The sequence below is a fragment of the Microtus ochrogaster genome, chromosome 8, assembly GCF_000317375.1.
Source record: "Microtus ochrogaster isolate Prairie Vole_2 chromosome 8, MicOch1.0, whole genome shotgun sequence".
Classification (NCBI taxonomy): Eukaryota; Metazoa; Chordata; class Mammalia; order Rodentia; family Cricetidae; genus Microtus; species Microtus ochrogaster.
In genome coordinates, this window is record NC_022015.1 from 31,097,480 (window position 1) to 31,124,577 (window position 27,098).

Here is a 27,098-nt window from a genome sequence, read left to right on the forward strand (position 1 = left end):
AAAATAAAATAAAATAAAAAAAATAAAATAAAAAGGAAAGGACATGTTCTATCCCGCACATTCAGCCGTGCAATGACAAGCCAGTTTGATAGATACCTTCATGTCACTAAGTACCACATGTAGTTTTGCAGACAGGTCCACAGCTTCACTTCCAGAACTTATAAGACAAGGACTGGATGGATTGCAAGCAAGACCCAGAGAGGCAATATCCATCCAGAATTATTTTACACAACACAGGTATGCCCTGAGTAGGGGGCCATCATGGCCACTTCCACGGGGTTCTGGAAGCTGAGCATGTGGCCCCACACTTCAATGAAATACCCAGAGCAGATGCCAAGAGATAACCCACGGCATCTGCTTCACAGTTAAACTAATTTTTTTTTCTTAACTCAGTGTAGTCGAAGTGCTTTCTTTTCACGCCACCAAAGCATCAAGGGCAGATAAAATAGGATAGGACAGTGCCACTTAGACAGTGCCACCTACCTATTCCTCTTAGTTTTCACACTTTGGTCCTCACTGCCATCTTCTGAACTGGATCCATCGCTGCTCTCAGCTGAAAGAAACATCACATTAACACAGTTGAGGGTGCGTCTTAGTACTCTGGAAGCCAGCAGCCCCTCTAAAAATTAGGAAATTGGATTTCTCTTAGACACTGACATTACTACTATGAACTTGCTTTCTTTGGTACCTATTCCTTTGAATTTTAGTAATATCAGAAAAGATACCTGACTTTGACATCAACCTGATTGTTGATGTCAAAGAGGCCATCTCTAGCCCCTGTGCCTCCAGAGGTCACCAGGCCTCTGGATGAGTAAATAAGATAAAACAAACAAACAAACAAGCATTGCTCTACCTGCAAGATCAGTCCTTCCCAAGCAGGTATGAGCACTGCCTCTCTGCCAGTTGGCCACTGAAGTGGTAGCTTCTCCTTATTGGTCTCCTGGTACCCAGGGCTTTCTTTCATCCCCCGTAAGAGCAATAGGCCCTTCTGGCATACCATATGGTCTTTATCACAGACTACCTTTGTCCAAAGCCTGACCATTTGAAAGATGTGTTACTGTTTTCAAGCTATGTGGTGCAGCTCTGGAATTACTGCATGAAATGTGAGAATGGCAAATGTGTGCTGGTGCCCTGGGGTTTCCGGGTTGACTGTAAAAGAGCAAGAATGAATGGTAGATGGTTCTAGAGCCTTGTCAATTCTGACCCATTGCATGAACTTTGATCCCAGTAAAACAAGAGGTAGCCTAGCTTATTTTCCCTTCTGCATCTGTACACTCTCAAACCCACCATCTCTATAAGCCAGTCATAGAGCTGACAGTGGAGGAAGGGTGGAGTCGGCTTGGCAGAGTGCACCTCCAGGTCCCCATACTTCTACCTGGGTCACACCCTCCCATCAATTGCTGTGTATTGTCTTGTCATTCCTGAAAGGCCTAATGTCCCTGCTCTAAACACGTGTGAAACTCACAGGATAGTGATTTCACTGCCCCACCTCATGCCAAGATAAGATTTTATGTAGCCAAAGTGGTCTTTGAACTCTTGATCTTCCTATTTGGACCTTCCTATCTTTTCTTTTAAGATATTACATTTACCATTAGGTACTGCCCTGGAAGCTTCATCTCTACAAGGGCTACCTTTCATAGTACTGAAGTTACTATGCATATTACTAGGGTAGAAATATAATTAATACTTTTATCCTGTTATTAACCCTTCCATATGCAATAATGACCAGCCTAGCAAGATGGGCCCATTAGTGCAATAATGACATGGACGTCATAGAAGAGACAAAACCATAACACACCCCAGCCTACTCAGAGAGACCATGATCAGTGATAACCTTAAATGCACAGGCTGCCCAATAATTATATAGACACTATTCAAGATAAACCTGCAGAATGTTGGTTATTGTTTGGGAGGTCTTTTGATTATTTTGAATAATCTCAACACGAGTAGACCCTTTTTGTCCTGATATAAAAATCCATGAATCGCAGAGGATAATATTTTTAAATTTGACTGTCTTTAAACATACAATATGAAACAGAAAGCCACACACAGCAGATCTGCCACTGCCACTGATTGGAATCATCCTCTTCACTCCTGGGAGACTATGAGCACTTTACTCACGAGGGCAGTGCTGGCATAGGGAGAGGTTGCTGTTCTCCCCTGACTTCAGGGATGATGGAGTAGAAACAGCTGTGATCATGTCCAAAGCAAACAACATACTGCATGAAGTTCCCATGAAAAATCAAAGATGATTTGAACCAGCCAGCAGCAAACTGGGTCATCAGTTTACTGAAAATAAGGGGAAAAAAACCTCATGGAGTTACCACCTGAAAGTGCCTAGATTACCTTGTTGAACCTGTTTCCAAAGCACATAGAGAAGAGGAAAGAACTTAAGGGCTTGTCTGAAGGAATCCCACAGGCTGACTCCACTCAGATAAATCAGACATGGGCTACTGAAAGCACATAAAGCCTTACTGCAAAGCGAAGAGGAAGCTTCAGACACTAACCTCACAATGATGTCCTATACAGCCAACATGGCGGCAGGGAGGGTGGGGAGCGTGGAGGCTAGGAGATGGCTTAGTGGGTAAGCGTGCACACCACTCTTGCACAGGACAGGAGTTCAGTTCCCAGCAACCAGGTCATGTGGCTCACAACAGCCTGTACTCCAGCTTCAGAGGATCTGATACCCTTTTCTGGGCTTCGTGAGAGGATGCCGGGAGCCAAGGGGAGAAGAGCACAGGGAGATACTGCCAAACTCTGACAGAACTTCTGTCTGGGAAGGTGGAAAAGCTCCAGGAGTAGCTAGTAGTGATGGCAAACAGCATTGTAAATAAACTTAATGCCACTAAATGTACATTTTAAGACGGCTAACTGGTAAGCTGTATGCTACATATATTTTCTCAGAATAAAAAAATCATGAGCAAACTGTTTTATGGAAAAGATCAGAGCTCAGGAAAACTACTGGAAAGTTATGATAGTCAAACACCTTAATCCCCAATTTACAGGAGTCCCTATAATTCAGTGAGAAAGACAAACACAAATGTGTTCCCAGAAACACAAAACAAATGGCAACAAACCTCTGGGAATCACTCAGAATTAAAGAAATGCCAACCGCAATAAGGAATGGCTTTACATTAAGTTCTGGTGATGGACGGTGCTGGTACGGAATGCATCCGTGGGAGTGTGTATTGATGGATTGATCCGTTCCGAGGAAGACTTCACAATGTTAGAAACTGAAAAGGCATGCGCCTGATGATACAGCAATTCCAATAACATGGAATTACACAGTAGACACTCTTGTGAAACTGTGGGTATGGACTAACAAACAAACACATGTTAAGTTTCATAACTCATAGACTACGGTTGATTAGCCAGCATTAAATCTCCTGTATCTCTGAGACGGTGTTTCTTTCTGGGAGCGGAGGGATTACTCTATGTAAATGTGTGTCAGGCATGGTCTGTGGTTGAAACCTAATAGAGAATCACAGAATTAAATAGTGGCAGGTGAGGCAGCCGTGCACTCAAGTGAGATCCTTGGGGTGTGATGTATACCTGCGTTCCACATGGCCACAGGTTGTAGAGGAAGAGGCAGGCACTCCTCCCTGTCAACACTCCAGGAAAGGTGTGTCCATGAGCCCGACCGTGCTGTGGCCGTTAAAGGAACAACCAGCTGTTTCCTGGTTGGAGTTTAGGCCTGGTCTACAGGCGGGAACCGTGTTTGGTACTATAATTCAGGAAAAAGAACCTGCGACTGGGGAAATTACAGACCTCAGAGAGGAGGCGTCTGCTATTGTGTTAAATGGCTGTGAGGAGCCTGTCAAACTCCTCCAAACATGGTTAGCTTTTGTATGTAGATTACTGCTGCTGTCAGCTCACAGTCCGAGGAGCCTTATTTTGACAGTGGGCACCAGTCAGAGCAGAGGTTTCATTCATGATGACTGAAACTGCTGGGAACAAGTATCTATCTGTGCTGTTGGTGTGGCTTAGTGACCTGATGCTCAGCCCTAAGTGGGAGAAAATATTTGTAAATGTGTGTGTGTGTAAGCTTCAGATGTGAAAATTTAAGAGCTATAGGAAAGGGAACACTCCTCCATGTTGGGCACATTCATCATTATCTTGAAGCGTAGTTGTGAGCACACCCATGACCCTGGGCCTATTCAAACTTCTCTGTGGAGGGAGAGCCTTACACTGCTCATGGGACCCTCAAGAGACCTTTCTGGGATCTTCATGAGGTCTTCCCTTCCTGAGATTATATATGAGAGAAACAATTGACCGGAGTGAAACTCTTCATGAGTGCAACTGTGCGTAGGTTGCCCAGAGGACTGGCTCTCCTCCCTCCCCTTTCTTTTCTCCTTCTTTCTTATGCTTGATGAGCAGTGGATGAAAGTTTGGTTCTGGGAAGCCAGACTGATTAAGGTTGTGTGGTTCCATATAACAGACAGGGGCTTGGAGACACAGAGAGTTACACTGATTCTTTCTTCTAGTGAGGAATAAATGAGGAGCTAACTAACACGGCTCAGTACTGAACTTCCCACTAGCCTTGCCAGATGAATGCAGGCCAAACGCAGCCATGAATAAGGTATTATGACAACATCCTGAGACCCCGCCCCCCGGCCCGTGTCAGCTTCTCTTGACTTTATTTGTTCCTTTCCCAGCTGAAGATCCACATTAAACTCTACCTGCATTCTGTCTTCAGCTTCTTCCTAAAGTCCATGTGGGACTCTCCCAAGAGACCATGGCTTCCTCCCCCTTCTTATCTGGTGTCACATACAGAGATTGACCAATTTAGCCATTGGGAGGGACCTCAGAAAACAAGGCTCCTGTTGCCTTCACAGTGCAAACATCAGTCAAGAGTCCTGGCTGATACAAAAGACAACATACAGAACTCAACTCCACTGTAAAAAAAAACTTCAGCCCCTCACACAGAGCTGAGCAGGTGGAGTTCCTAGCCAGAACCCCCCACATTTAACCCAATTCTTCTTGAGCTAATGAAGCGTGCCCTTACGCTTTGGGGAGGGTTCCAGCATTTGCCTTTCAGTGGCCACCTGGTCCCTTTGTGATGCAGAGACCCAGTACACACCACACAATGCCTGGGAAGCGGCCCCTTCACCAGCCGCAGCTGTGTTTACCCTCAGGATGATTTTATATCCTACTTAGTGAAATGCATGTCACTGTGAATCCACATTTATCCTGAATATAAATGACTAAAATATTTGCACAGCAATTGAAGCTGAGTGAGTTCTTGTTTGTCTCTATTGCCCAGAAGGGAACAAGGGATTGTTAGTCAAGGCTACCTGTACCCAATTTCTCCTGTGAGACCTGACCAGGAAGCTCTTCTTCAGCCTCAGCTGAACCCATCAACCTTCAATTCCTGATCCCACATCTGATAGACCCATGAACTCAGCAAGATACCTGTTCTGCACCCCTTCCTCTGTAAAGTAGGGACATAGATCATGGAAAGCATAGATGCCTCCCAACAATGTCATCAACCTCACTGAAAGCCTGGAAATGTGTTAAGTCACTCCAAGAGGAGACTCAGAGTTTCTATATTGTTTACCTAGTGATGGAGATTGTCCTATACCATGCCCTGGATAATGAAAAGTGCCTAAAGAAGATGTCAGGAACTGGAGAATGGCTCAGAGGTTAAGAGCACTGAATGCCCTTCCAGAGGTCATGAGTTCAATTCCCAGCAACCACATGGTGGCTCACAACCATCTGTAATGAGATCTTATACCCTCTTCTGGCCTGCAGGATACATGCAGGCAGAACACTGTATACATAATAAATAAAAAAAATCTTTAAAAAAAAGAAAGAAATGTTAGGAAGACCAGAGATGCCTCCCAGTTGTTTTGAAGATGCAGGAAGGAGAAATGGACCAAGAAAATCAGAAGGCCACTGATGAATATATGTGAATATGTAATATAAATGTTTGTGTGTATATGGGTATCCATGTTTGTGTGTGTGTGTGTGTGTGTGTGTGTGTGTGTGTGTGTGTGTGTGTGTGTGTGTTAGAAAGGAGGAGGAAGCAGATACTCCGCAGAGCCTCGGAGAGGACATGCCTTGCTAGCACTCAGGATATACATATTGGACTTCTGCACTTTGGTACTGAAATCTAGTCTTTTGTTTTATTGTAGGACAATATTTGGCAGTTTATTATATTAGCAATTCATGCCCAAATCCTGTGGTGCCATCCTATAGGACTGTGAGAATTTCTGGAACCAAGTATGGGAGCTTCTTGTTAAACATTTCTCTCCATCCGCCGAGAGGATGCCTGCTGCTTCTGTCCTGACCCAGGCATCCTGTTCTCTTCAGCCACTGGGAGGAGACAGAACAGGAGGAAGGGTGGACTGATCACTATCTGACTTCCTGTTCTCCTCTACCTCAGAGGAGGCACTCAATGGCCAGGTATTTAATACGCTCTGAATTTAATGTTTTACTCTACTAGACCATCCAATGAAAGGACCTCCCAGGGCAGGAACAGGATGCATTCTGTGATCATGGCAGGTGGGATGTAAGGACATAATGCTGCCAGTGCACTGGCCAGGTGACAGAGAGATTCCTACCCCTTCACAGTAAGAGTGGACATTGCTGCTGCTGATTAGCACAGAAAGAACTGCCCCTCCTAGGCTTGATGAACAGGAACAGTCTGATGGAGAGACAAATGTGAGCGCCTCTGATGGGAGGAATTTGTACAATCCTAGATGTAGCAATGGGTAAGGCCTCTGCTTCTCATTTCACTTCAGTTCAATAGCAAAACTGCAGAGCCATAAAACATCTGGATGCATTACAAGGTAATTAGACGGTAATTTGGATCTTCTCTGGAATCCCTTAGCAAGGCCAAGAGAATGAAAAGGTGGGTTCCCCCCTTCCCTGCTGAATGCCCAAGGATAAGTACTTGAGTTATACTTAGTAAGCTGACTGATCCTGAGAGCTCATACATCCCTGGGTAACATCATGAATGTCACACTGCACACACAGATACACACAGGCACACACACACACACATGCATTCACACACACACACAAGTGCATACCCATACATACATAAATACATATATACATATTCATATAAACACACATACACACATGCACTCTCATATGGCATACATGTAAACACATAAATATGTGCATACTCACATTTACACAGACATATTGATATACAAATATATTCACATAAATGCATGTACATGCATATTCACATATATATGCATGTATACTCATATATATTCACATACACACAAACACATACTATACACTCATACTTACCTAAACATACACACATTCATACACAAACATTCTCAAACACACAAATACATACATGTATAATTATATGCACACATGCCTATATATAAATATATATATACACTCACATACACATAAACATGTACACGCACATACACACCAACATTCATATACATATACACATAAATACATATGTATATACATACACAAACATATGAACCTGCATGGGTTCATGTACATTTACACACATTCATATACCTCACACACATGCACATTCTTTCTTACATACTACCTATTCTCTTTGTCTCTCACGTACTCAAACATGTTCACGCGCATAAACATTTCCATACTTACACACCAAACTCATACTTTCTTCTCTCTTCTCACACACACATACTCTCATGTTCACATGGACTCACATCCACACGTTCATACATTCTCTCTCTCTCTCTCTCTCTCTCTCTCTCTCTCTCCCTCACACACACACACACACACACACACATAGCCTGATGTCAGTTAATGTGGCTGACATTGTACAAAGTTCATTTTATTTGCCTCTTGAAAACCAGTGGGGATGGACAGATCAACTAGAGTGCTAAACTGTTCTGTTTAGAATAGAAAGAAACATCTATCAATACACTCCAATCCAGACTGAACCTCAACTGAAGAAAATATAAAACAAATGCCCTGGAGCGTATTACACCAACAAGGCCACATCATCCCTGAAGAACCAGCAGCCAGGGAAGGTGCCACGAGGCTGATGTTGGCTGGAGACTGCCAGTTCCTCCCTCATTCCTTAATTAATTCTCCAGAAACACCGTCTTCTCTAGATGCTTGCCAGGTCTCACGGAGTTAGAAGTTCTGGTCTCAAAGTACAAGTCTACCTGGCAACTAGAAACTGCAAATGGAGGTCATTTGCAATTTGCATGTGCTTTAGAATTGTGTGGGAAAATGCCCACTATCTCATCTTCTCTTAAAGGTCAAAATGTCCTTGAGGTCACACATTTCAAAATTCTCTCTCATCTATCTATCTATCTATCTATCTATCCACCTCAAGGCTGTGCTGTCCCCAGGTTGTGATGTCAAGTTAAGCTACTCAGACATTCCTGGGTGTGTCCGTTAGACTTGACACAGGACTCTGCATTTGCCCCCTGGAGCACTGACCTACTTGACTCGGGTGACTAAGGCCGTGGTCCCCTTCCCAGATGACCCTGTAGAGGTTTTGGAGACACCTCCCTGTCTCTTCAGATCTGGCATGATTTGGTCCAAATAACAGGAGAGAACCATGCACTCAACTCTTAATAACCTCATTTCTTCCTCATTCCTGTTAGTGCTTGGGGCAAAATCAAAAGAGCACACACAAGTTTCTGGAAGTCACGTCTTTTAAAAGGTGCGAATAGCATCATCACCATCCATGGAGCAAATGAAGTCACTGCCAGGGAAAACCATGCCAACTGTTTCTCGGAAGACACGAAATCCTCCTGCTCTTTCTGACCTGTGCGCCTTCTCTTGTCTGAGAGCCAAAAGCAACTGATCTGCAGGGCTTGGAAAGCCTCTCTGGTAAGGAAAATGCCCCCTCTAATTAAGATGTCACTTCATCAAAAGGGAAAAACACAGTCAAAAGTCCAGTTTCATCGTCTCTGAACACAGGGACATTTTAACATTTTTTTTTCTTTTTTTTCCCCCAAGTGAAATATACACCTATGACGTCTTTATTTTCTCATCATCAGCTGGGAAACTCTCAGGAGAATATTCTGCTTAAGTAAGATAGAAATGCTGCATTGTTCTGTCTCATTCATTCAGGACTAAGTTTGGCTTTCTGAGAGCACCTAATTCTCTGTAGTACTGTGAAGAGCTAAGAGGGGTTTAATTTGCAGCCTTCTAACGGGCTCTGACTTAACAAGCTGATGTCCTATTGTTCAGCTGTAGGTAATGTGAAAAAAAAAATCATATCAAGCCCTTAAAATACCTTCTAAAATTAAACAACAACTTCGTTTAAAATGTCAAGATTCCATGCCCACCTCTCTGCCTTTTCAGAATGTATAACCACTCTCAGCATGGAAGGTGAGGCTAGCCTGGTATGTGCCTGTAATCCCATCCACTTGGACAACTGAGGCAGAGGAATTTAAAATGCAAAGCCTTTGGGGGCTACAGTGTTCAAGGACAGCCCAGGCAATTTAATGAGACCCTGTTTTCAAATAACAAGTCAAAAGAAGCCAGGGGTACAGTTCCGCGATCAGAACTCTTGTCCAGTGTGTGTGACACATATTCAGTCCCCAGAACACCTCTTGAAGGATGCTATGTTAATCCGTGTGCTTGGGGAGCAGGGCTTTCCCCTGCATGCACCACTCATAAAAATACATCTGCTTCCCTGACAAGGAGCCTCGCACAGGATGCTGGGCGCTCTTCTCGAACTCTTGGTGAGATAGGACTCATAGGCTGGTGGGTCAGAAGTAGCCAACTCCTCATTTAACAGTCCCTTCTATGGGACAGAAGGCACCCTTACCCCACCCCCATCTGTGGGCTTCCACTAATAAATAGCCATGACCTCCGTGGTCCAGGGGCTAGAATGTCCCACGGTGTTGAAGGAAACACACTCACACTTGCCCACATCTGCTCTCCAGTGCCCACCAGTAGGAGAACGAAATGAAAGCCAAAGGACAGCCAGTGGCCATCTGCACTGTCCCTGCACAGATGACCTCATGGGATGCAAGGAGAAGCCCGAGCCCAGTACTTGAAAGAATCAAGTTTTCAGTGGGAAGCGCCACGAAAACTTAATGTATAAGTCTGTGGTCCTCAACATGACTCCAATATAACCCCGCCCCCTCCCCCAGCATAACCATGAACAGCAGCAGTGCCTGCTCCTGCCCCCAGACAGAGCAGAGCCCTTCCACAGGGCCACCCCATCCCCTGTTAATTACTTGCTGAGGCCTCCAACTTGCGCTTGTGGGGCGGGTCCTCGATGATCCTCTTGAGGTCCCCACGGTTCTTCAGGTCCATGGGCTTCTCCCAGACTGACAGCTGCATGGTCGGGTTGAAGAAGAAAACCCGGTCATCCCCTGTCCAGACCACACACCTGTGAAAGTTAAAAACTCACCTCAGTCACTTTCAGAGACACCTGGTGAGGAGCGGGCGCCCACACCCCTCTCTCAGAACGCCCCTAGAGGTCATGAAGACATTCCTGTAGGCATCAAAAATAACGGCAGAGCCCTTCCCTGGGGACTCTTTGTGCTCCTTCTCACACCCTCATTTGGCTAACAGGCCTTATTTCCATCCCCTGCCACCAGCAAGGATTCCAGGGTCAGAGAGGTCAAGACACTTTCGGAGACCAGAGAAAGCCACACCCACCCCAGTGCAGAACACTGCCTGACTCAGCTCAGTAACATTTTCTCTCAGGCCTGGGCACCTGTGTCCCCTGCCCCAGGTGACCATTTCACTGCCTTTCCCATTCCGTACTGTATATCCATCAAAGAGATGATAAATGGACCATTTGGCCTAGCAACTGAGCCCTTTCTGCTCAGCACACTCATGCTCATGAGAGCCTCATACTTTCGTATATGGATTCCTAAAATAAAGGAAGAAATGGTGTATTGTTTGGTGTATTGTTCTCTCACGTTGAATGAGAAATAGACACAGAAGAAGAGAGCCCTTCTCCAAGGTTGACCACTGCCTTTGGTATATGCCTCCTGTTCTTAGGAAGCTATAAGAGCAAGCCTGACCAAGGCCCGTTTCCTATCCCTTAAAGTTTACCTTAGACAAGGCAGCCCTCCCTGGCCTCAGCTTCCCATAGTAGCCCCTAGTTCTTCCCCATGATTCTCTGTTCCACAGAGAAGATAGGGCAGGCTATGTGTATACAAACCCTGTCCAAGAGAGGACATCACCCAGAGGGTTCAGTGAGACACTGCTGGGCCTTCAATACCTGGTTCACACATCACTCTAGAAGGCTAGACAGGAGTGTTTGCACAGAATTGGCATGTGAAAGCCAGTTAGCTTTGTTCCATGAGCTGTGCTGAGGGCCCAGGGCTGGGTCCCATGTGCTAGCAACTGAATGGAATAGGACCCTAATGACCTGAGGTGGCCCACCAGATATCTTAACCAGACCAGGTTCCACGGTGGGGCAGACAGACTGACACTCTTCAAATTATCCACATTCGGATCCCAGAACCTACAAATAGATCACCTCACGTGACAAAAGGACTTAGATAAAGATCCTGAGATGGGGAGATGTCCCAAGTCACAGAATGGCCCCAAATGCCTTCATAGATTCCTTGTGAGGAAGGAGGAGACTGTGGGTGGAATTAGAGAACACACACAAGCACATGTGCATGTGCTCACATGTGCATACATGTGCATTCACACACACACACGCGCGCGCGCGCGCGCGCGCGCGCGGAGAGTACTGGGGAGGAACTGTGTTACTCGCCTTGAAGGTGAAGGAAAAGCCACAAGCCACAAGCCTAGAAATCGCTCTCCCAGCAAGGCCTACCATTGAAGTAAGGACGAGAAACCCTCAGTGAGAAGAGCTCAGCCAATTACCATCTGCTCATCAGGGGAGGCATTGGCATGCTTGATTAATACCACAAACGGAAAGGTATTTGAATGAGATTCACTGGGGAACAGAACTTGGGAACAGGGGCAGAGGACCCAGGAAAGAGGGGAAGCACAGTTGCAAGTCAGCCCTTAGGGACAGAAATCGAGGCAGGGAGGGGGGCACACACACAGCAGCCTCTGCTAATTTCAGTTCCCGACAGGGCTCCAGCGGTCTCTCCTCATGTGGAACAGATGGTTTGCTACGGGTGGTCTGTGGAAACCCTAGCTGTCCAGAAGGCTAAGGTGACAGATTGAATTCTGGTAAGACTGTGGTCAGAGAAGGGAGTTGGGCATGAGAGGACTAGAGAAAAGAGAAGCTGAAGCCAGATAAGCGAAACAGTCCTCTGCCTCGGTTGAGACGAGCGGAACTCCTGCCACAGAGTGCTGGAGTTTAATCATGACAGGCTGTCAGCTGTGGATCCTGGGCTGCTACCTAGACATTTCCCATCACCTGGAAACTTGATTCAAAGCAGATCAATCTATGTGGGAAAGGTGAGCACTTGGACTTGGAGAAGTAGCTTCTATGCTGGGGGTAGAGACAGGTACATCAAGGCACGTGGATCTATGTAGGTGGTCCAGGAAGTTATGTGGTAGAGGGTTAGGAGTCCCTATCCTACTGAAGGCATCCTAGACCTTAGACTGAAAAGGTAGGAGGGCTGATGGCCACAGGGTCTCCAGTAGAGGGAGAGAAAGCAGGGCTGTGCAGGTTACAGTGACCTCCAGAAGGGGTCACCTGAATCTCACCACAGGCCAGAGCCAATGCAAGGGAGCTGGATTCATTGCCTTTGGCAGTTGTGTTCCTTTCCCTGAGTCAAAGATGCAAGGACCCTTGAGGACACGTATCTCAAAGTTTTCTGCTGCGAGGCCCAGGTCAGCATCTCCGGGTTCTCAGGTGTCTCCTCTCTACCTCCGAAGCACTCTCATCCACTAAAGAAACAGGCTTCACACCTCAAGACTTACATCGATTTGGCCACATTATCCCAGGCCTCATTTTCACAAAGAGGAAATGCTGTTGCACCTTCTGAGTTCTGTGGGAGGCAGTGGCTTCAGCGTGTGGCACTCAAGTACAAAGCCACACCAGCGCGTCCCTCCCCAAGAAGAGCTGGCACTCTGCGGTGCCTCAAGGTGGAGGAAACATAGCCTGTTTCCCATCTTTCCACCACCAAACTTATAAAGCCAGGGAGAGATGGAGCTAATCAGAGACTTAATGGAGCATTAGTGTCTAGGGGGAGGAGTGACAATTAACACAGTACACATTTATATCCAGGCTGCAAAGGACCAGTTCCTCTGCCCAAGGGAAGCATGGGGAATTGAACTGCAGGGCCAGTGACAGGTAAATAGATGTGGCTCCCAGGAGGAAATCTGCCCATCCACTTGTTCCAGTTGGTTTCAACTAGACGGAGCTGGCTATGACATGCAAAATTAATTTTATGTTTCATTTTATGCCCATTTTAAGTACACGGATAGCTTCCCTTCTCCAATCATGCCACATAATTCCTGGATGGCAGCCATATCTCTCTTCTTGCAAAATGTCCCTAGATCCCGGAGGACGTAATTAGCACACTGAAGTTATTTAAGTCTGATACAGGATCCCCACACTGAGAAGCCCCTTGTGTGGAGATCTGATGTTTTGTTCTAGAAAAGGGATTTTAGTAATAAAATCTCCCTTTGAACAGCAAGTCCTAAGGTGTGGGAGAGTCACTGCTGCTCAGCCCACTGCCATGGGAAATTGAGTCTGGCCTGCTGCCTCGGTGAACCCTAGACAAACATACTTGGGGCTTCTTGCTCTGTGCACTCCGCCCTCCTTGCACTGCCCATGTCTTCTGGATGACGCTTGGAACTCAGATCTGGTTTGGTATCAGTGGACAAACTGTCCATTTTGCTGTCCCCTTTGCTGCTCTCCCTCCGGGGTCTCATCTCTACAGGGCACTGACCTGGACAGGGCTGTGGGTCCTCTGTGGCCCAGTTGTGGCAAAGAGGAGGACCATGAGGCTTGTGGAATCTAATCAAGGAGGCGAGAAGAACACACTTTCCAATCCGAGGACCTTGGCCACGCTTCCCCCCACTCCATTAACTTCAGAGCGAGTTCACAGGGAGCGGGAGCATTGTATCTGACACTCAGGACAGGGACAGAGAGCAGCTGACTTAGGACTGTCACCAACACTGTGCGTGAGCACGTGTATAGCTTTATAACATGACTGTCGTGTTCCCCATATCCAGCTTGGTCTAAGAGTGACGCTTACCCGAGGCATGTTTCTCAGGGATCTGGAGGGTAGAGTGTGGAATTGAGGCCCAGCTCCTCAGTGCCTTTCATGTGTTGGTCTCCCCGCCTCTTACTTTCCGAGGTAATAGTGGGTAGGTGAGAGGACCACGGAAGGTTGACAAAGCCCTGCCTGCTGCTCACATGCCTTCCCACTGCGGCACCCAGCGAGGCCACAGGAATGGCTCCTCAAGGTGTGACAACCTAGGCTGCATACCCAGGCCTTGTCCTTGTTGCTTCTTTGCAATGCCCTTGTCGTGTTACGGCTCTCCATCTTCAGCTGTTTCGTTTACTCGGATTTCCTCATTCTGTGCCAATTAGCAGCAGCACACCAGCGGTTAGCTTTGGACCACTCTGCATGCAGTCTTTCAGAGTGTGGGCCTAGGCCCTCCCGCCCCACACGTGGCCCCGTCTGTCTCCAAGGAACCAGGAAGACCAACAGGGCAGGGGTCCAGAGCTGCCTAAAGAATCTTTCTTGGAGGGCATAAAACCATCCTCCTTCACCTTTCTCTACCAGGGTCCCCGCTTTTCACAAACTACAGGGGCTTAATCTTTTTTTAATAGCTATTCTGACCTTTGACCTCCCTACTCAGTCTAAGAGAATCGAAATCACAGATGAGGTGCCACAGGGGATCCTACAGGCCTGGCACTGTTCCAGGACTCTAGTATTTCTCATGGAGATAGATAAAAGCACCTGGAGCTGGGAGCCGCACACTCCTCCCTCCACCCATCCGAGGAGGCCACCTCCAGAGGCCACTTAACCCTGAGTCTAAGTGGGGGCTTCCTCCTGTCTCCTCCTCCATCTGCCATAACTAAGCACTTTGACATTTAATTCAGCACTCAGCTCCCTCCCCAGCCGTAACACCTTACCTGTCCCTTCTCTGACATAATAAAAGGCTCAATTATGCAAAGGGGACAAAGTGACATTTGGTTTCCCTTCAGCAGTATGTACTCAAAGAAGAGTGATGTTTGCTCTCAGCTGAGCGAGCGTGATCACATGTCACATGAAAAATTGACACTGCACTGATGTGGCCCAGCCCGCTTCTCCCTTAATAACTGTGATTCCTAATCACCTCTCTCTCTCCGACATGCATGTGTCACGCCTGGGCAACTGCTGCTTTCTCTCTGAAGCACTTCTGCCAACTTCATCCCAGGAGCACACTTTCATCCAGACCACTTTAAAGTTAAACAAACGCAATACTGACATACACATCCAGAGATTTTATTTTTCTTTAAAAAAAAAAGTTATATGCAATTACTTAATAGTTACAATATTCTTAAAGTATCAGATGAAATCAAAATAAAAGCCATGCTTTTATTTTTATTTTATTCACATGAAACCAGGGCCAAAGAAAATATGCTTAGGATGGCTAAGAACTCCCAGAGCCTCACTTGTAGGACTTGTACCCAAACACATCTCTAATCCAATGTGGACAGCCCGCCACTGGCCTTTCAGTGGGGCGAGAGGCACCGGACTGGCAACACGCCATGCTCCTTGGGCGAGTACTCAGCACCTGAACTGTCTCTGAACTAAGGATGAGGGAATTGGCCTTGGTAGGAGGTGGTGCCTGTGATGGCGCCGGGTTCCTTGACTCCTTGGCAGCCCACTTCTGTCTCTTCCCATGTCACTTCACCAAGAACTTGTTGATAAGTCACAGACAAAACTTGAACTACACCAACCTGGACTTTCTTAGAAAAGTCAAATGACATGAAATGTTCAGCACGCGCCGTTTCACTTTCATGGAAACAGCTAATTCTCTATCAACCCATAATCTCTAAAATGACACTCAGATGCTAATTAATCATTGATGTTGACATTTATTGCCCTTTGAGCTAAGGCCTCATGGATTTTACACTTTGTTTAGCCATTACCTTTGAAATGTCCCCGTGTCATCAATAACTGTAAGAAAAGCATTTCCGTGTGAAGCAGGAGAAAGGTTCATTCCCTCAACAGCGCCAGCGGTAAACATTCAGCCTCCCTGTAGGTTAAAATGAATGCACATTCTTCTCTCCTCGGCCCCGGAAAGGTTGGGTCTGGGTTCCAGGTCCCTCCGAACTACCCAGCAGCACTGAGCTCTGTGCCCTTCCGAAATGGAGAGTTGGCTGAAGACATTATTCTGGAGCCAGGAGATGTCTTTAATGGTTAGACTGGCACCCACCACGAGAGGAAAATGGGCAGAACCCTGGGTCCACTCTTACTCAGGGACTGACTTTGTGTTTCTAGGGTTATGCTAATGGGTCTGGCCATCTCTTGGTAATTAGACTATAGGAGGGTATCCAACATGAAGGCCTTGGGATGCTCTGGCTCAACTCTGGCTTACTTAGCTCTTCAGCAGAGAGTGGCCCTGTGGGTCTTCTCACACTTTTAAAGCTATGTCTTTAATCTGATGAGTTCCTCAGGTGTTTTACAACAGGGTGTTTGCAAACAAGAAACACGATGCAAACACGAAACACCTTCAGTCTTTGCTCAACAGTCCTGCACACCTGTGTGCATGAGACTTGATGTCTTTTTTACTGGAAGCACTATCAAGCATTATGTTTCTCAGCTCAGTTTGCTAAAGCGTGCAGACAGAATGGAACACCAACATTCTGCTTCATGCTTGCTCTGGTTCCAGCCTTCCAGGCAGCTCTGGGGTTCAGGGTGATGCCTCCTGCATCCACGTGACCTCTGCCTCTATGGAAATTTCCCAGTCATGGATTCCTCAGAACATGGGACTTCTGTTCTGAGGTTCCTGTTTTTCTGACAAGGAGTCTCCTTCCAGAATCTGAACCAGGTTGGCCACTAATATCTTCCCACTGACCCTGCTGGTCAAGGCCTGTGCTTAACTGGCCATCAACATACCAGGCAGGAGATGGTCCATCATAGGATCAAGATGAACAAGAGTCCCTTGGACACAGGAAGAACACTTGAGTGACTGGTTAGACATAAGCAGACTTGCTCTGGGGCCTCGGGAATGTCTTCTGTCATTCTGCTTTGTGTCATGTCACCTGACACCCTACCTGATGTCTTGTTCCCTGCAATGACTGGAGAACCCTGGCCTACTGTAGTGTGATCCCCAGAGGTTCCACTGCCCCATTCATACATGCAATTGCTACAGGGGATGTTGTGCTCTGACCCCAGGTGCATGTCCTTGTCCTTTGTCCTGCTTTTCTATGGATCACAGAAATGTCTGCATCTCAGAGCAGTGAAGGAAAGGCCGGTGTACTGTGTGTGTGTGTGTGGGGGGGGGGTTACAGTAAACTATGGCCTGCTCATAGCCGATGAGCGTACCGTCAGGAGATGCTCTCTGGGTGACTGTGATTTAAGCCTCCCACTGCTGAGACAGAGATCCCAGAGCTCCCCGGGTTTAGGCAGTGATGCGCATCCACATCCACAGAAGCTGATGATGGGGTCCCACCACCTCCCATGCTGCCCTTGTCCTGATCCTGGCCATGCCTAGCTAAGAGTTTTTGCACTCTGACTTCAGTGGAGCTAGTTCAAGGTGACCACTACTTTCTGAAAAGAAGGTACCACTGTAGCGCTGTTGCGGATGATAGATGTGAACAGTGACAGGTAAAGAAGATGCATTATGACTCCTGCACCTCTGGGGGTTTCCAGTGTACCTGGCTGACCAGGGACAACTGGACACTGGTGAACCCTGAGAGTGTGAAGGCAACAATGACTTGAGATAACAGAGATAACTGTCAAGGCTCTCCATAAGGAGGAACTCTGTCCCTGGAGTGGATGCCCACAGCTCCACGTGTGGAGGAACTCTCTTCTGGGGAAGAGAGGCCATGGCTTCCTAGTGGGAGAAGAACTATCCCTGAGCAGACTCTGCAGTCAGGAGGAGTCTGGTCTCTAAGACTTCATATATGTGATGCCAGAATTAAAGAGGATGTCATTCTAGGTGCCTACAAAATCCCTCTTGGCCACACTAGCAGCAGAAGTGAGAACTGGAAGCTGCTATTCTCAATAGAGTGGCTAGGTCCCTCTGCTTCTCAGAGCAAGGAAGAATCCCCTCTCGGGTCTGGTGTGAACTTCCAACACACACATCCTTAGCTAAAGGGCCACCTTATAAGGCAATGTTCTCTAGCTTAAGCAGAGCTGAAGTTAGGAACGCATAGAGCAAAGGATGTAAGGGAGAGAGCACCGCCCTCCTCACCCTCTGTAATACTGTACAGGTCCCAGTAAGGAGACCTAATTTTGATTGGTCCATGGGATGGAGCCCCTCCATACATGTATAGGTATTTTGTGCTTCTCCTACAGTATGGTATCCTGTAGACTGCCCTGATGCACTTTGCTGCAGAGCCCCCACTACTATCAGCTTGTCCATCAGAGAGGAGAGGGCCAGAAGCTGCCCTCTATCAGCCTAAGACAGCAGGGCATCAGGGATTTTGTATATCCAGTGTGACCTCTATGGCTCTGTCCCTCCTTTTAGGCCTGAACCCTTCCCAGCTGCAGCTCATACTCACAGCCCTGCTCCTATGCACCGCAGCTAACCAAATGAAGGGCCTCCTCCCCACTGACACCACACCCTTGTTCATCCCATCTTCTAGAAGAACCCTGAGTTTGGTGGCTCCACTCTAAGAAGCCCTCCAATTGTCTCATGTGGTCCTTTCCCTGGGATAGAATATTCTATTTCAATGGGGACAACCCCTACTCTATTTTGTGAAGCCCAAACACCCGCTGTAGCAAGGATGAGGCTCATTTATATCATGGTCATGTAGGGAGTCCCGCTACCCAAAGCAGGAAGGCTTGCATTCTGACTTAACAATTGAGAGGCTGAGGATGCTCACACAGTGAGTGGGAAAGCTACAACCCATGAGCCTTGCTGACCACCAACCTGGCCCATTTCCCATCTCTCATTGCATATTATATCAGAAGAAAGCAAGCCACAGGGTTCAGTTAGAAGGTTCTAGTGTTCAAAGTCACCTCTAGAGGTACAGTCTCCTGAGGGCAGCTCCATGGATGCCATCGCATGAGGTATGATCAATGGATGTTTCTACACATAACCCCTCAGCCCCAGGTTCTGGCACAGAACTGGTGAGATTCCTGAGTCCTGATGAGTGCTAAGAGCATCCTTTGCCCCTCTGACCACACCTGAGTTCTTTTTAGTATGTTCAGGATGGGGACTTGTCTCCACAAATCAGGATATCCCACTGTAAGAGCCTACAACTCCACCGCAACCTCCCAGGGAGGTAGGGCTGAGTTCAATCATTTGGCTATCTAAATAAGTCTCCACAGGGATACTGCCATCAAAATAGAACAGTAATCTGGGCATCTTCCTGGTAACGCAAATATGTTCAGTTGCCAAATGCCCAAAAAAGGCCTAGAGGCATTAGGTCCTGTCCCACCCCAGGGCCTTGTGTTTCTCTCCCATCGCACAGCTCCTGAGTCATATCCTTTATAATAAAACTGCAATCATGGCTAATCACAGTCGAGCACTTTCCTGAGTCCTGTGAGTCACTCCAGAGAATTATCACCAAAATCAAGGGGAGGCATGGGAGGCCCTGGGTTTGCAGTCAGCTAGACAGAGTGTGGGTAGCCTGCTGAGGCCGCCTGCTGACTCGCATCTTTATGAAATAGTCTCCTGGGACTGAGCCTTTAGCTCAGGGGTCTGATGTCAACTTGTAATCTAGTATCTGGAGTCAGAATTGAACAATAGACTCTGAGAGCCCTGGGGCCCATGGGCTTGGGGAAGTAGCACCCAGTCCCTCCCAGAGACAGAGCCGAAGGTGGGGAGCAGGAGGTCACTAATGCTGCAATAGGGACACCACCCTACAAAGAGAGAAAAGATCCCCTTTCTCGAAGTAGGGTGGATAGCCAGCACATGGCTACAAGGTTCAATATGCCCAGCACAGTAGATGTGAGACCCTGAGACAATGAGCAAGTCACTCTTCCTGACACAAGCCATTGCTGTGCTTAGAGAATGTTGTGCCCTGATGGTTCTATTGCAGCTCCCAGAGGGCGCATTGCCCCCAAACCCCCACTGCAGCCCCCAAAGAGCACATTTCTCCAATACCCCCATTGTTGTTCCTGGAGGACACGTTACCCTAATGCCATCATTGCTATTTCTCTTAGTCGGACTTAGCATTTCCTCCCAGCTGTATATTGCTCTCCGATTGTCAGGTTTTAAAACTAATTTTTACTATAATAACCTTTTTATCCCGATTCCAAATTACTCTATTAGAAAAGGGCACTTTTAAAAACCAAAGACTGTGGCTCCCTCGTGGAAGGTGCTTTGGAGTAAGGCATACTCAGAGATCAGGAATCCTCTCAGGGCAGCCAGAGAGAGCGAGACACAGCTTTAATTAACAGTTTCTTCCCAATATGCCTCCTTCAAGAGAGGGTAGAGACTCCTTAGAAGTTCATGGCAGGCTACATTTACCTCGAGCTGCTGATCTATGGGCAACAGCAATGCTGTTCTAATTCATACAACTACATCAGGACAGAGAAACTCATCACTTACGTGCCATTTTCCTTGCTACAGATGTGACAGCATGGAGAATTATTCCTGCCCTGGGGTGGAGATTTTGTTTTATTAAGCATAACACACCTAAGGAGTATGTATGCATGCACTTTCTCTCCTATGACATTAAGCGGACTCTGGGACATGGAACTGTATTTAATAGCTCTTGACTTTAGAGGTATCTTACCAGGGGGATCCGGGCACAGGCGTGGAGGCCACAGGTCTATTGCCTTTTGCTGCAGTCTCCTCCCCTCTTACCAGGATGGGTGGAGGCTCCTTTGAATGAAAGAGAAGGGGAGAGATGGTTGTTTTAATTCTGAACACTCTCTCAGTTCCAGTAACAAAGAGGAAAGTAACCAAGTGCCCAACAGGCTCAGCTGTCTGTTCCCAGCAATGACTACTGAGTAAAACATCACAGAAAGGAGGCTCTCAGTTTGGGCAGTCACAAAAAGGCTTGAATTGACAATGGACTACATTACATATACGTATAGAGCAACCCACCAGAGGCAGCTTCTAATTTCCCCATTTGTTGGCTCTCAGATCCAGAGACAAAGGGAGTCATGAGAGGGCTACAGATTGGTAGGGGCCAGGTGTAGAAAAATACCGCTGAGCTCATATCCAGGCTCATAGGCTGGAGTCACTGTGCCATGAAATCCCTATGTACAGTGACAGAGAACCTCCATGCTGCAAGGTATCCTAGACACAGGCAGGGCTAACATCTGGGTCTCTTATGGTAGAGGAAGTGATAAGCCTACTCTACCCTAGACTGGCCTGGAACTCATTATAAAGCCTAGGATGGACTCAAACTTGCAGTGATCCTCTTGTCTCAATCTCTTGTCAATCACCACACTTAGCTCAAGCTGCCATCCTTAAGGGAGAACAGAGTCCTAGACAGGTTTGGCTGCTCTGGAGGTGAGGGTATTCTCCACCTTTCTGGATCACTTTGCTCAGACAGCACCAAAGGGTCATTTTTCAAGGTACATGTGATTCTGAGGCTCAGCTGGGTTTGGGAAGTGTCAGTATTTTTGTCCTAGAAGAAAATAAAGATTTATTCTCTCCAGTCCAAAGCAGCAGCAAATGGACCCTTCTCTGTGTTCATTTCAGATGGCACTGGGGCGGGGGAGGCAAATCTTGTTTGAAATGAAAAACTCTGGACAATCTCAAGTCCAATAGGGACCCAAAGCCGAGACTCGGGCTATCATTCCTAGCTGTCCTACTTAAGACAGTCATGAATTCTTGGTTCAACAATGGGCTGAAGCCTAATTCCCACCATGAAAGAGCAACATGATGAGAGGAAGCTCTTCGAAAGAAAGGAATTCTAGGTTTTAGGAAAGAAAGGAATTCAGAAAGCATAAATTCTAGGGATAAGAACCATTCTAGACCTTTGTCCCCCAATCCGCTCCACCTCACTGTGCCCTGCAGTTTGCATGGCTTCAATATCAACCTCAGACCACAACAAAGATGGCGCAGGTGAGATCAAAGGGCAAGTAGGTTGTCTTCAATGACAGCCTGTTTTCAGCTGAGGGTTTCATGACTGAATAGCAACTTGACATTTTAGAATGTAGGATTTCTGATATGCGACCTGCTCCAAGGGATCATGACTCACAGGTTTAGAACCACTGGCCAAAGCAGGTTAAATGTGGACCTGGAGCAACAGCCCAGGGGTTCAGAGTACACACTTTTCTTATAGAAGACCTGACCTTGGCTCCCAGTGCTCACTGTGGGCAGCTCACAACTACCTGTAACTCCAGCTCCAGGGCATCCAATACCCTCTTCTGGCCTCCTCCAGCACCCACAATCATGTGCCCATATTCCCACACAGCTACACATCATTTAAATTCTTTAAAATTCTTTTTTAAAAAGAGAGAGAATTCTGAAGAGGTAAATCTGCCGAGTGTAGCTCTTTGGTAAAATCCTTAATAATACAACAAAGCTGGGTTAACTGTGTTATACAAAGAGCCAGCCAGTCCCTCGCTACAGGGAAGGACAACAAACGTGAGATGGCAAGAGTTGGCCACGAAAGCACCTGCCCTGTTCTGGTGTGAAGGTAAATCTGAGAAGGTGACTGAAGCATTGGACCCATGATGCACCTGGGCATGTGCATCCCGTGTCTTTCCTGGGTCTCAAATAGTGTCTGCTCTTTGTGGCTGATATCTGCCTTTAATTAATAGTTTTTAATTTATACAGCAATCCCTTACACTCATAAGTATAAGAACAAAGTTTTGTAGAATTCTTTAAAGAACTTTCTGGAAATAGAAAATATCTTTATCTTTGTTTCCTGTGAGAAAATAAATAAGGTCAGGATAAATAATTAGCTTAACAGAGAGTATTAAGAAGCACTTGTCTTATGCATATATATATATATATATATATATATATATATATATATATATGTTAATACCAGGGTTTATATTACTAATCCAATTAGAAAAACTGGAGGGAACTTTCACTGAGAAGTTAATTGAACAATAGAACTCAACATGGAGTCTCTGAGTACCAAATTATTCAAGTAAATGTGGTAGAGTGTAATTTGTGATGAGACCAACTTCTAAATCCGGCAATGCTAGGATCCTCTCCTGCTAATTACCAGGATCTTCTTCATGAGGCACATGCTGGTTATGATTTCCTGTTGGTGATAAAAAACGGCTAATCACGGTGTAAAACTCCTGCTTGACGAGGAAATAATAAAAGTGAATCAGAATGGCAGAACCCAGTAATAAAGCCAGTATTTATGGATGACATCCGTGAGGCTAGCTGTGTAATTAATATGTAATTCTGGCATAGATGTGCTGATCTCTTCTGGAAAACCAGAGCATGTTCGAGGCTGCACCAACACACACTTGCGACTGGTGTTGTGATAGGAGTGGTGGGCTGCTTCCCACCTCCCAGCTCCTGGCCACCAGCTAGCTTTACCCAAAATAATAACACGGAAACTGTATTCTTTTAAACACTGCTTGGCCCATTAGCTCTAGCCTCTTACTGGCTAATTCTCACATCTTGATTAACCCATTTCTAATAATCTGTGTAGCACCACGAGGTGGTGGCTTACCAGGAAGAATCTTAACCTGCGTCCATTTTGGAGAGGAGAGCTATAGAGTCTGCCTCACTTCCCTTCTTCCCAGCATTCTGTTCAGTCTACTCCACCTATCTAAATTCTGCACTTTTAGGCCAAGCAGTTTTCTTTATTAATTAACCAATGAAAGCAACAGATAGGGAGATGACCCTCCTCCATCAGACTGGTGTTCGCCATCCAACACTGGTAAGAAGGGTGAGTACGAAGAGGAGGGTGAGCATCAGGGTGATTGTGCTGATGAGGCTCCCTGGGGAGCATGGGCCAGGGAGGACAGAGCACTCTCAGTGGGTATGAGGTAGGAAAGCTTGAGAAGAGGAAAGAGGAGAATGTGTTGAAAGGCTCTGAGATACAGAGGCTCCAGGACAGCCTGCTGAGGGCACGTGTCCTGTAATTCATTATTCTCAAGTGTAGTGTCATAGAGAAATCCTAGCTTATCCAGAAGCGGGGCTGTAACCCATTTGACAACTGTGGGAAGAATATGGCCTAAAATTTCAATTTTAAAGAAAAATAGCCCTGCCTTGGGATGTCTCTAACAGTAAAACCTAACTTTGAATGGCACATTGGCAGAAGCCTGCCCCTCACATGTCTTCTCTCCGTTATGAAAACAGATGCAGTGTGAATGCCACAGAACCCCATTCATGAGCTCCACTAGGTCAGGGTGCTCTACCTGACCTTTCCTGGGGCTTGCTCTCCCTTGGGAAATGAAGTTGCCAGCCTAGTTTGAGCTGTGGTGCAGGGTAGACTGGCAAAGTCATTTCATAAATGCCTATGAGAAAAACATGTGAGGTGTTCCAGCCCCACATCTTCCACTTGTGGGTTGTGTCTCTAGAAAACTCCAAGGGTTGACACGCACCTTGTCCTCTTTGTCTCCCACCAGGCTTTTCCTCTCTGGGGCACGTAGCATTAGTGCAGGAGGACGGGATGCGTGGCTGAGCTCTTTGCTTTTTTTATCTGTGGGACCAAAACAAAGGTCATTAGTATTTCATTTGTTGTGTCAGTCATGACTTGAAAAATTAAGCAAAGATAAAATGTGGCTTTGAAAATCCAAATTGAGTGCCAGTTTACAGGCAGTCCCTGCCATCTTGGCCTTCCAGCTATAGCCTAACAATGTTGCCCTGACACTGAGACTCAGAGACATAGGTATCTCACCTGGGCCCCTTCCTGACCCAGGCAGGGATAACCCATAACATCTGTGTCTGTGACTCCCTGCAGTCCTCTTTTTGGCCTTTTCCTGAAGAGGCTGACTGGTCCCAGTTTGTCCCCCATGATCTTTTAGATGAAGAATCCCAGGAGGAATGAGTACATGGAAAGTGTGCCCAACAAAATCATCCACGGCTGGAACAGTCCTGCTGGTGAGTCAGCACATGGTGGGAGGGGGTAAGAATACTACCCACAAATGGCTAGCCACTACCGTGGCTCAGCCCAGATGGCCCATAGGCAAATCTGGATGCTATCGCTTTCCCTGTGCATCCCATGCCCGCCCCAGACATTCGGGAGCTTCCTTGGTGCCATCAAACGCCATATGGGCCAGTACTCAGCATGGTCTAAATCACCTTTGGTAATGGTGTGTGGCCAGACTACTTGGGTTGGGATGTATAGGACCTAGGCCTTGCCCAGAAAGGACAAGGAACATTGTGTAACACAGAACCAGCCTCTAACAACCTAGCTGATGGCCATCGTGCACACCATGGAGCATCCCTGATGGGTGTGGAGAGGACCCCAAGCTGGCCATACCTCCAGCTATCTCTCATCCATCACCAAATGGGTAAGGGGTTATCGGTGGTTGGAGTGCATGATGTTTGAACGATAATTCAATGAGCAAAGACATAGAGAAAAAGACACAATCTGTCAAGTCGCAAATGAAAGCCAAGTTGAAGTTTAAAGTCTCTTTTCCAAACTATATCTATTCAGTGACTCAGAAACCATAGCGAATTTCTTTCAGTAAAAGATATTACACTGATTTCTGTTTTAACACCAGAAATAGAAAGGGAAACCAAACGATCTGACCACACATCAGCCCAACAGAAGAAAAACTACTAGAGGAGCAGGAGCAGGCTTCTCGTGGTTTGAGAGACATGACACTGAGACACTTCTGCTTCTCAAGGGGGATCCATCTGACATCAGCCTCTACTGGCATGGCCACAATAGGGGAAGGCATAAATAGCTTCCCATGTGTGTGTGTGCAGCCACATAAATATTCACATATGTGCGCACAAGTGCAAATATAAACATACAAAAATGGTGACCAGTGGCTTCCTCTGGGGAAACATCTGAGCCTGGAGGATGGGGCAGGCAGGGCAAAGCAGGGGAACCATCTTGGCACCTTCCCACCTTTAATCTTCCTTGTTCTACCACTGCGAATATCTTGCATACTGCCAACACCATGCTCGCTGTCCAAACTCCACTTCTGCCACCCTTTCAGTGCAGGTTAGTGGATGGGGCCATGCAGATATGATTTCCACACTGGGCTTGAGGTCATCATCATGCTCGCTGTGGCTCTGTACCCTACAGGCTGTGCCTGCAGAGTCAAGCAGGCAGCTGCAGTGCAGCCTATTCCTGAGCTGTGAGGAGGAAGATGCTCACTGAGTTGTGTTCAGTTAGCAGTTGTGCTTCAGAAACAGAGCGTCTGGGAAGCTCTGACCATGAACAGAGTAGCCATGGAACACAGACACATCATCTGGACCGGGAAGGAACCTGAGTGTTCCATCTCTGGCTCCTCTTCTCCATCTGGGGGTGGGCATGAACACCTAGGGGATGTCATGTATGAGGGTCCTTATCCACCACTGTCACTCTGCAGAAGTCCTGGCTGACACTGTCCCCAGAAGACAGAGGGTTGGTGCTTACATCTGAAGGAGCAGCCATTATTATTAGCTCATGATGTAGGCAAGAATGACAAGCATGCGACCCTGGTGTCATCATGGCTTCCTCCTGTCATTGTATTGCAGGACCGAGCTTCAGCGCACACCCTTGCTTTCACACAGAAGCCAGGCATGCTAACCACAGGGCTCCAGCACAATCAGCCACAACCACAAACAAGACACATCCCTAGGGCCTGGCCAAACCATCTACCCAATCCCTTCAAGACTGGCCTGGAAGAGAGTAGAGTGTAACTCAGGAGAAGAAATAATGCCCAGGATGTGTGAGGTCTGGGGTTGGATCCCCAGTATTGACAAAACAGAGAAGAGAGGAAGGGATGAAAGAAGGGAGGAGAAGAGGGAGAAGGGGGAGAGGCAGACAGGTTCACCTTGAGAGGAGCTATCAGCTTTCTATTCAGCTGGATAATCAAGCTAAGTCAAGAAACTAAATTTAAGGAAATGAGAGCATGTCCTCAACTATGATGCCAAGCCTTGCTGCTGAGCACATCAAATTTCTAGAGTTTGTGTCTTTGAGATGGCTCAAAAGCTAACCTCTACAAGCCCAGAATACCATCAACAGAGAACAGTACACACACACACACACACACACACACACACACACACACACA

General features: G+C 46.8%; 1 protein-coding gene across 1 annotated transcript in view; it reads right to left on the reverse strand.

Annotated features, from left to right (window-relative positions):
* Tcerg1l (transcription elongation regulator 1 like) overlaps positions 1 to 27,098 on the reverse strand; it is a 180,600-nt gene that overhangs the window by 39,771 nt on the left and 113,731 nt on the right. The window contains exons 8-11 of the mRNA XM_005351432.2: positions 24,468 to 24,565; positions 20,729 to 20,817; positions 10,164 to 10,318; positions 484 to 553 (exon numbers count right to left, since the gene is read on the reverse strand). Coding sequence (XP_005351489.2) covers positions 484 to 553; positions 10,164 to 10,318; positions 20,729 to 20,817; positions 24,468 to 24,565 — 412 coding nt within the window. The remainder of the gene's footprint in view (positions 1 to 483; positions 554 to 10,163; positions 10,319 to 20,728; positions 20,818 to 24,467; positions 24,566 to 27,098) is intronic.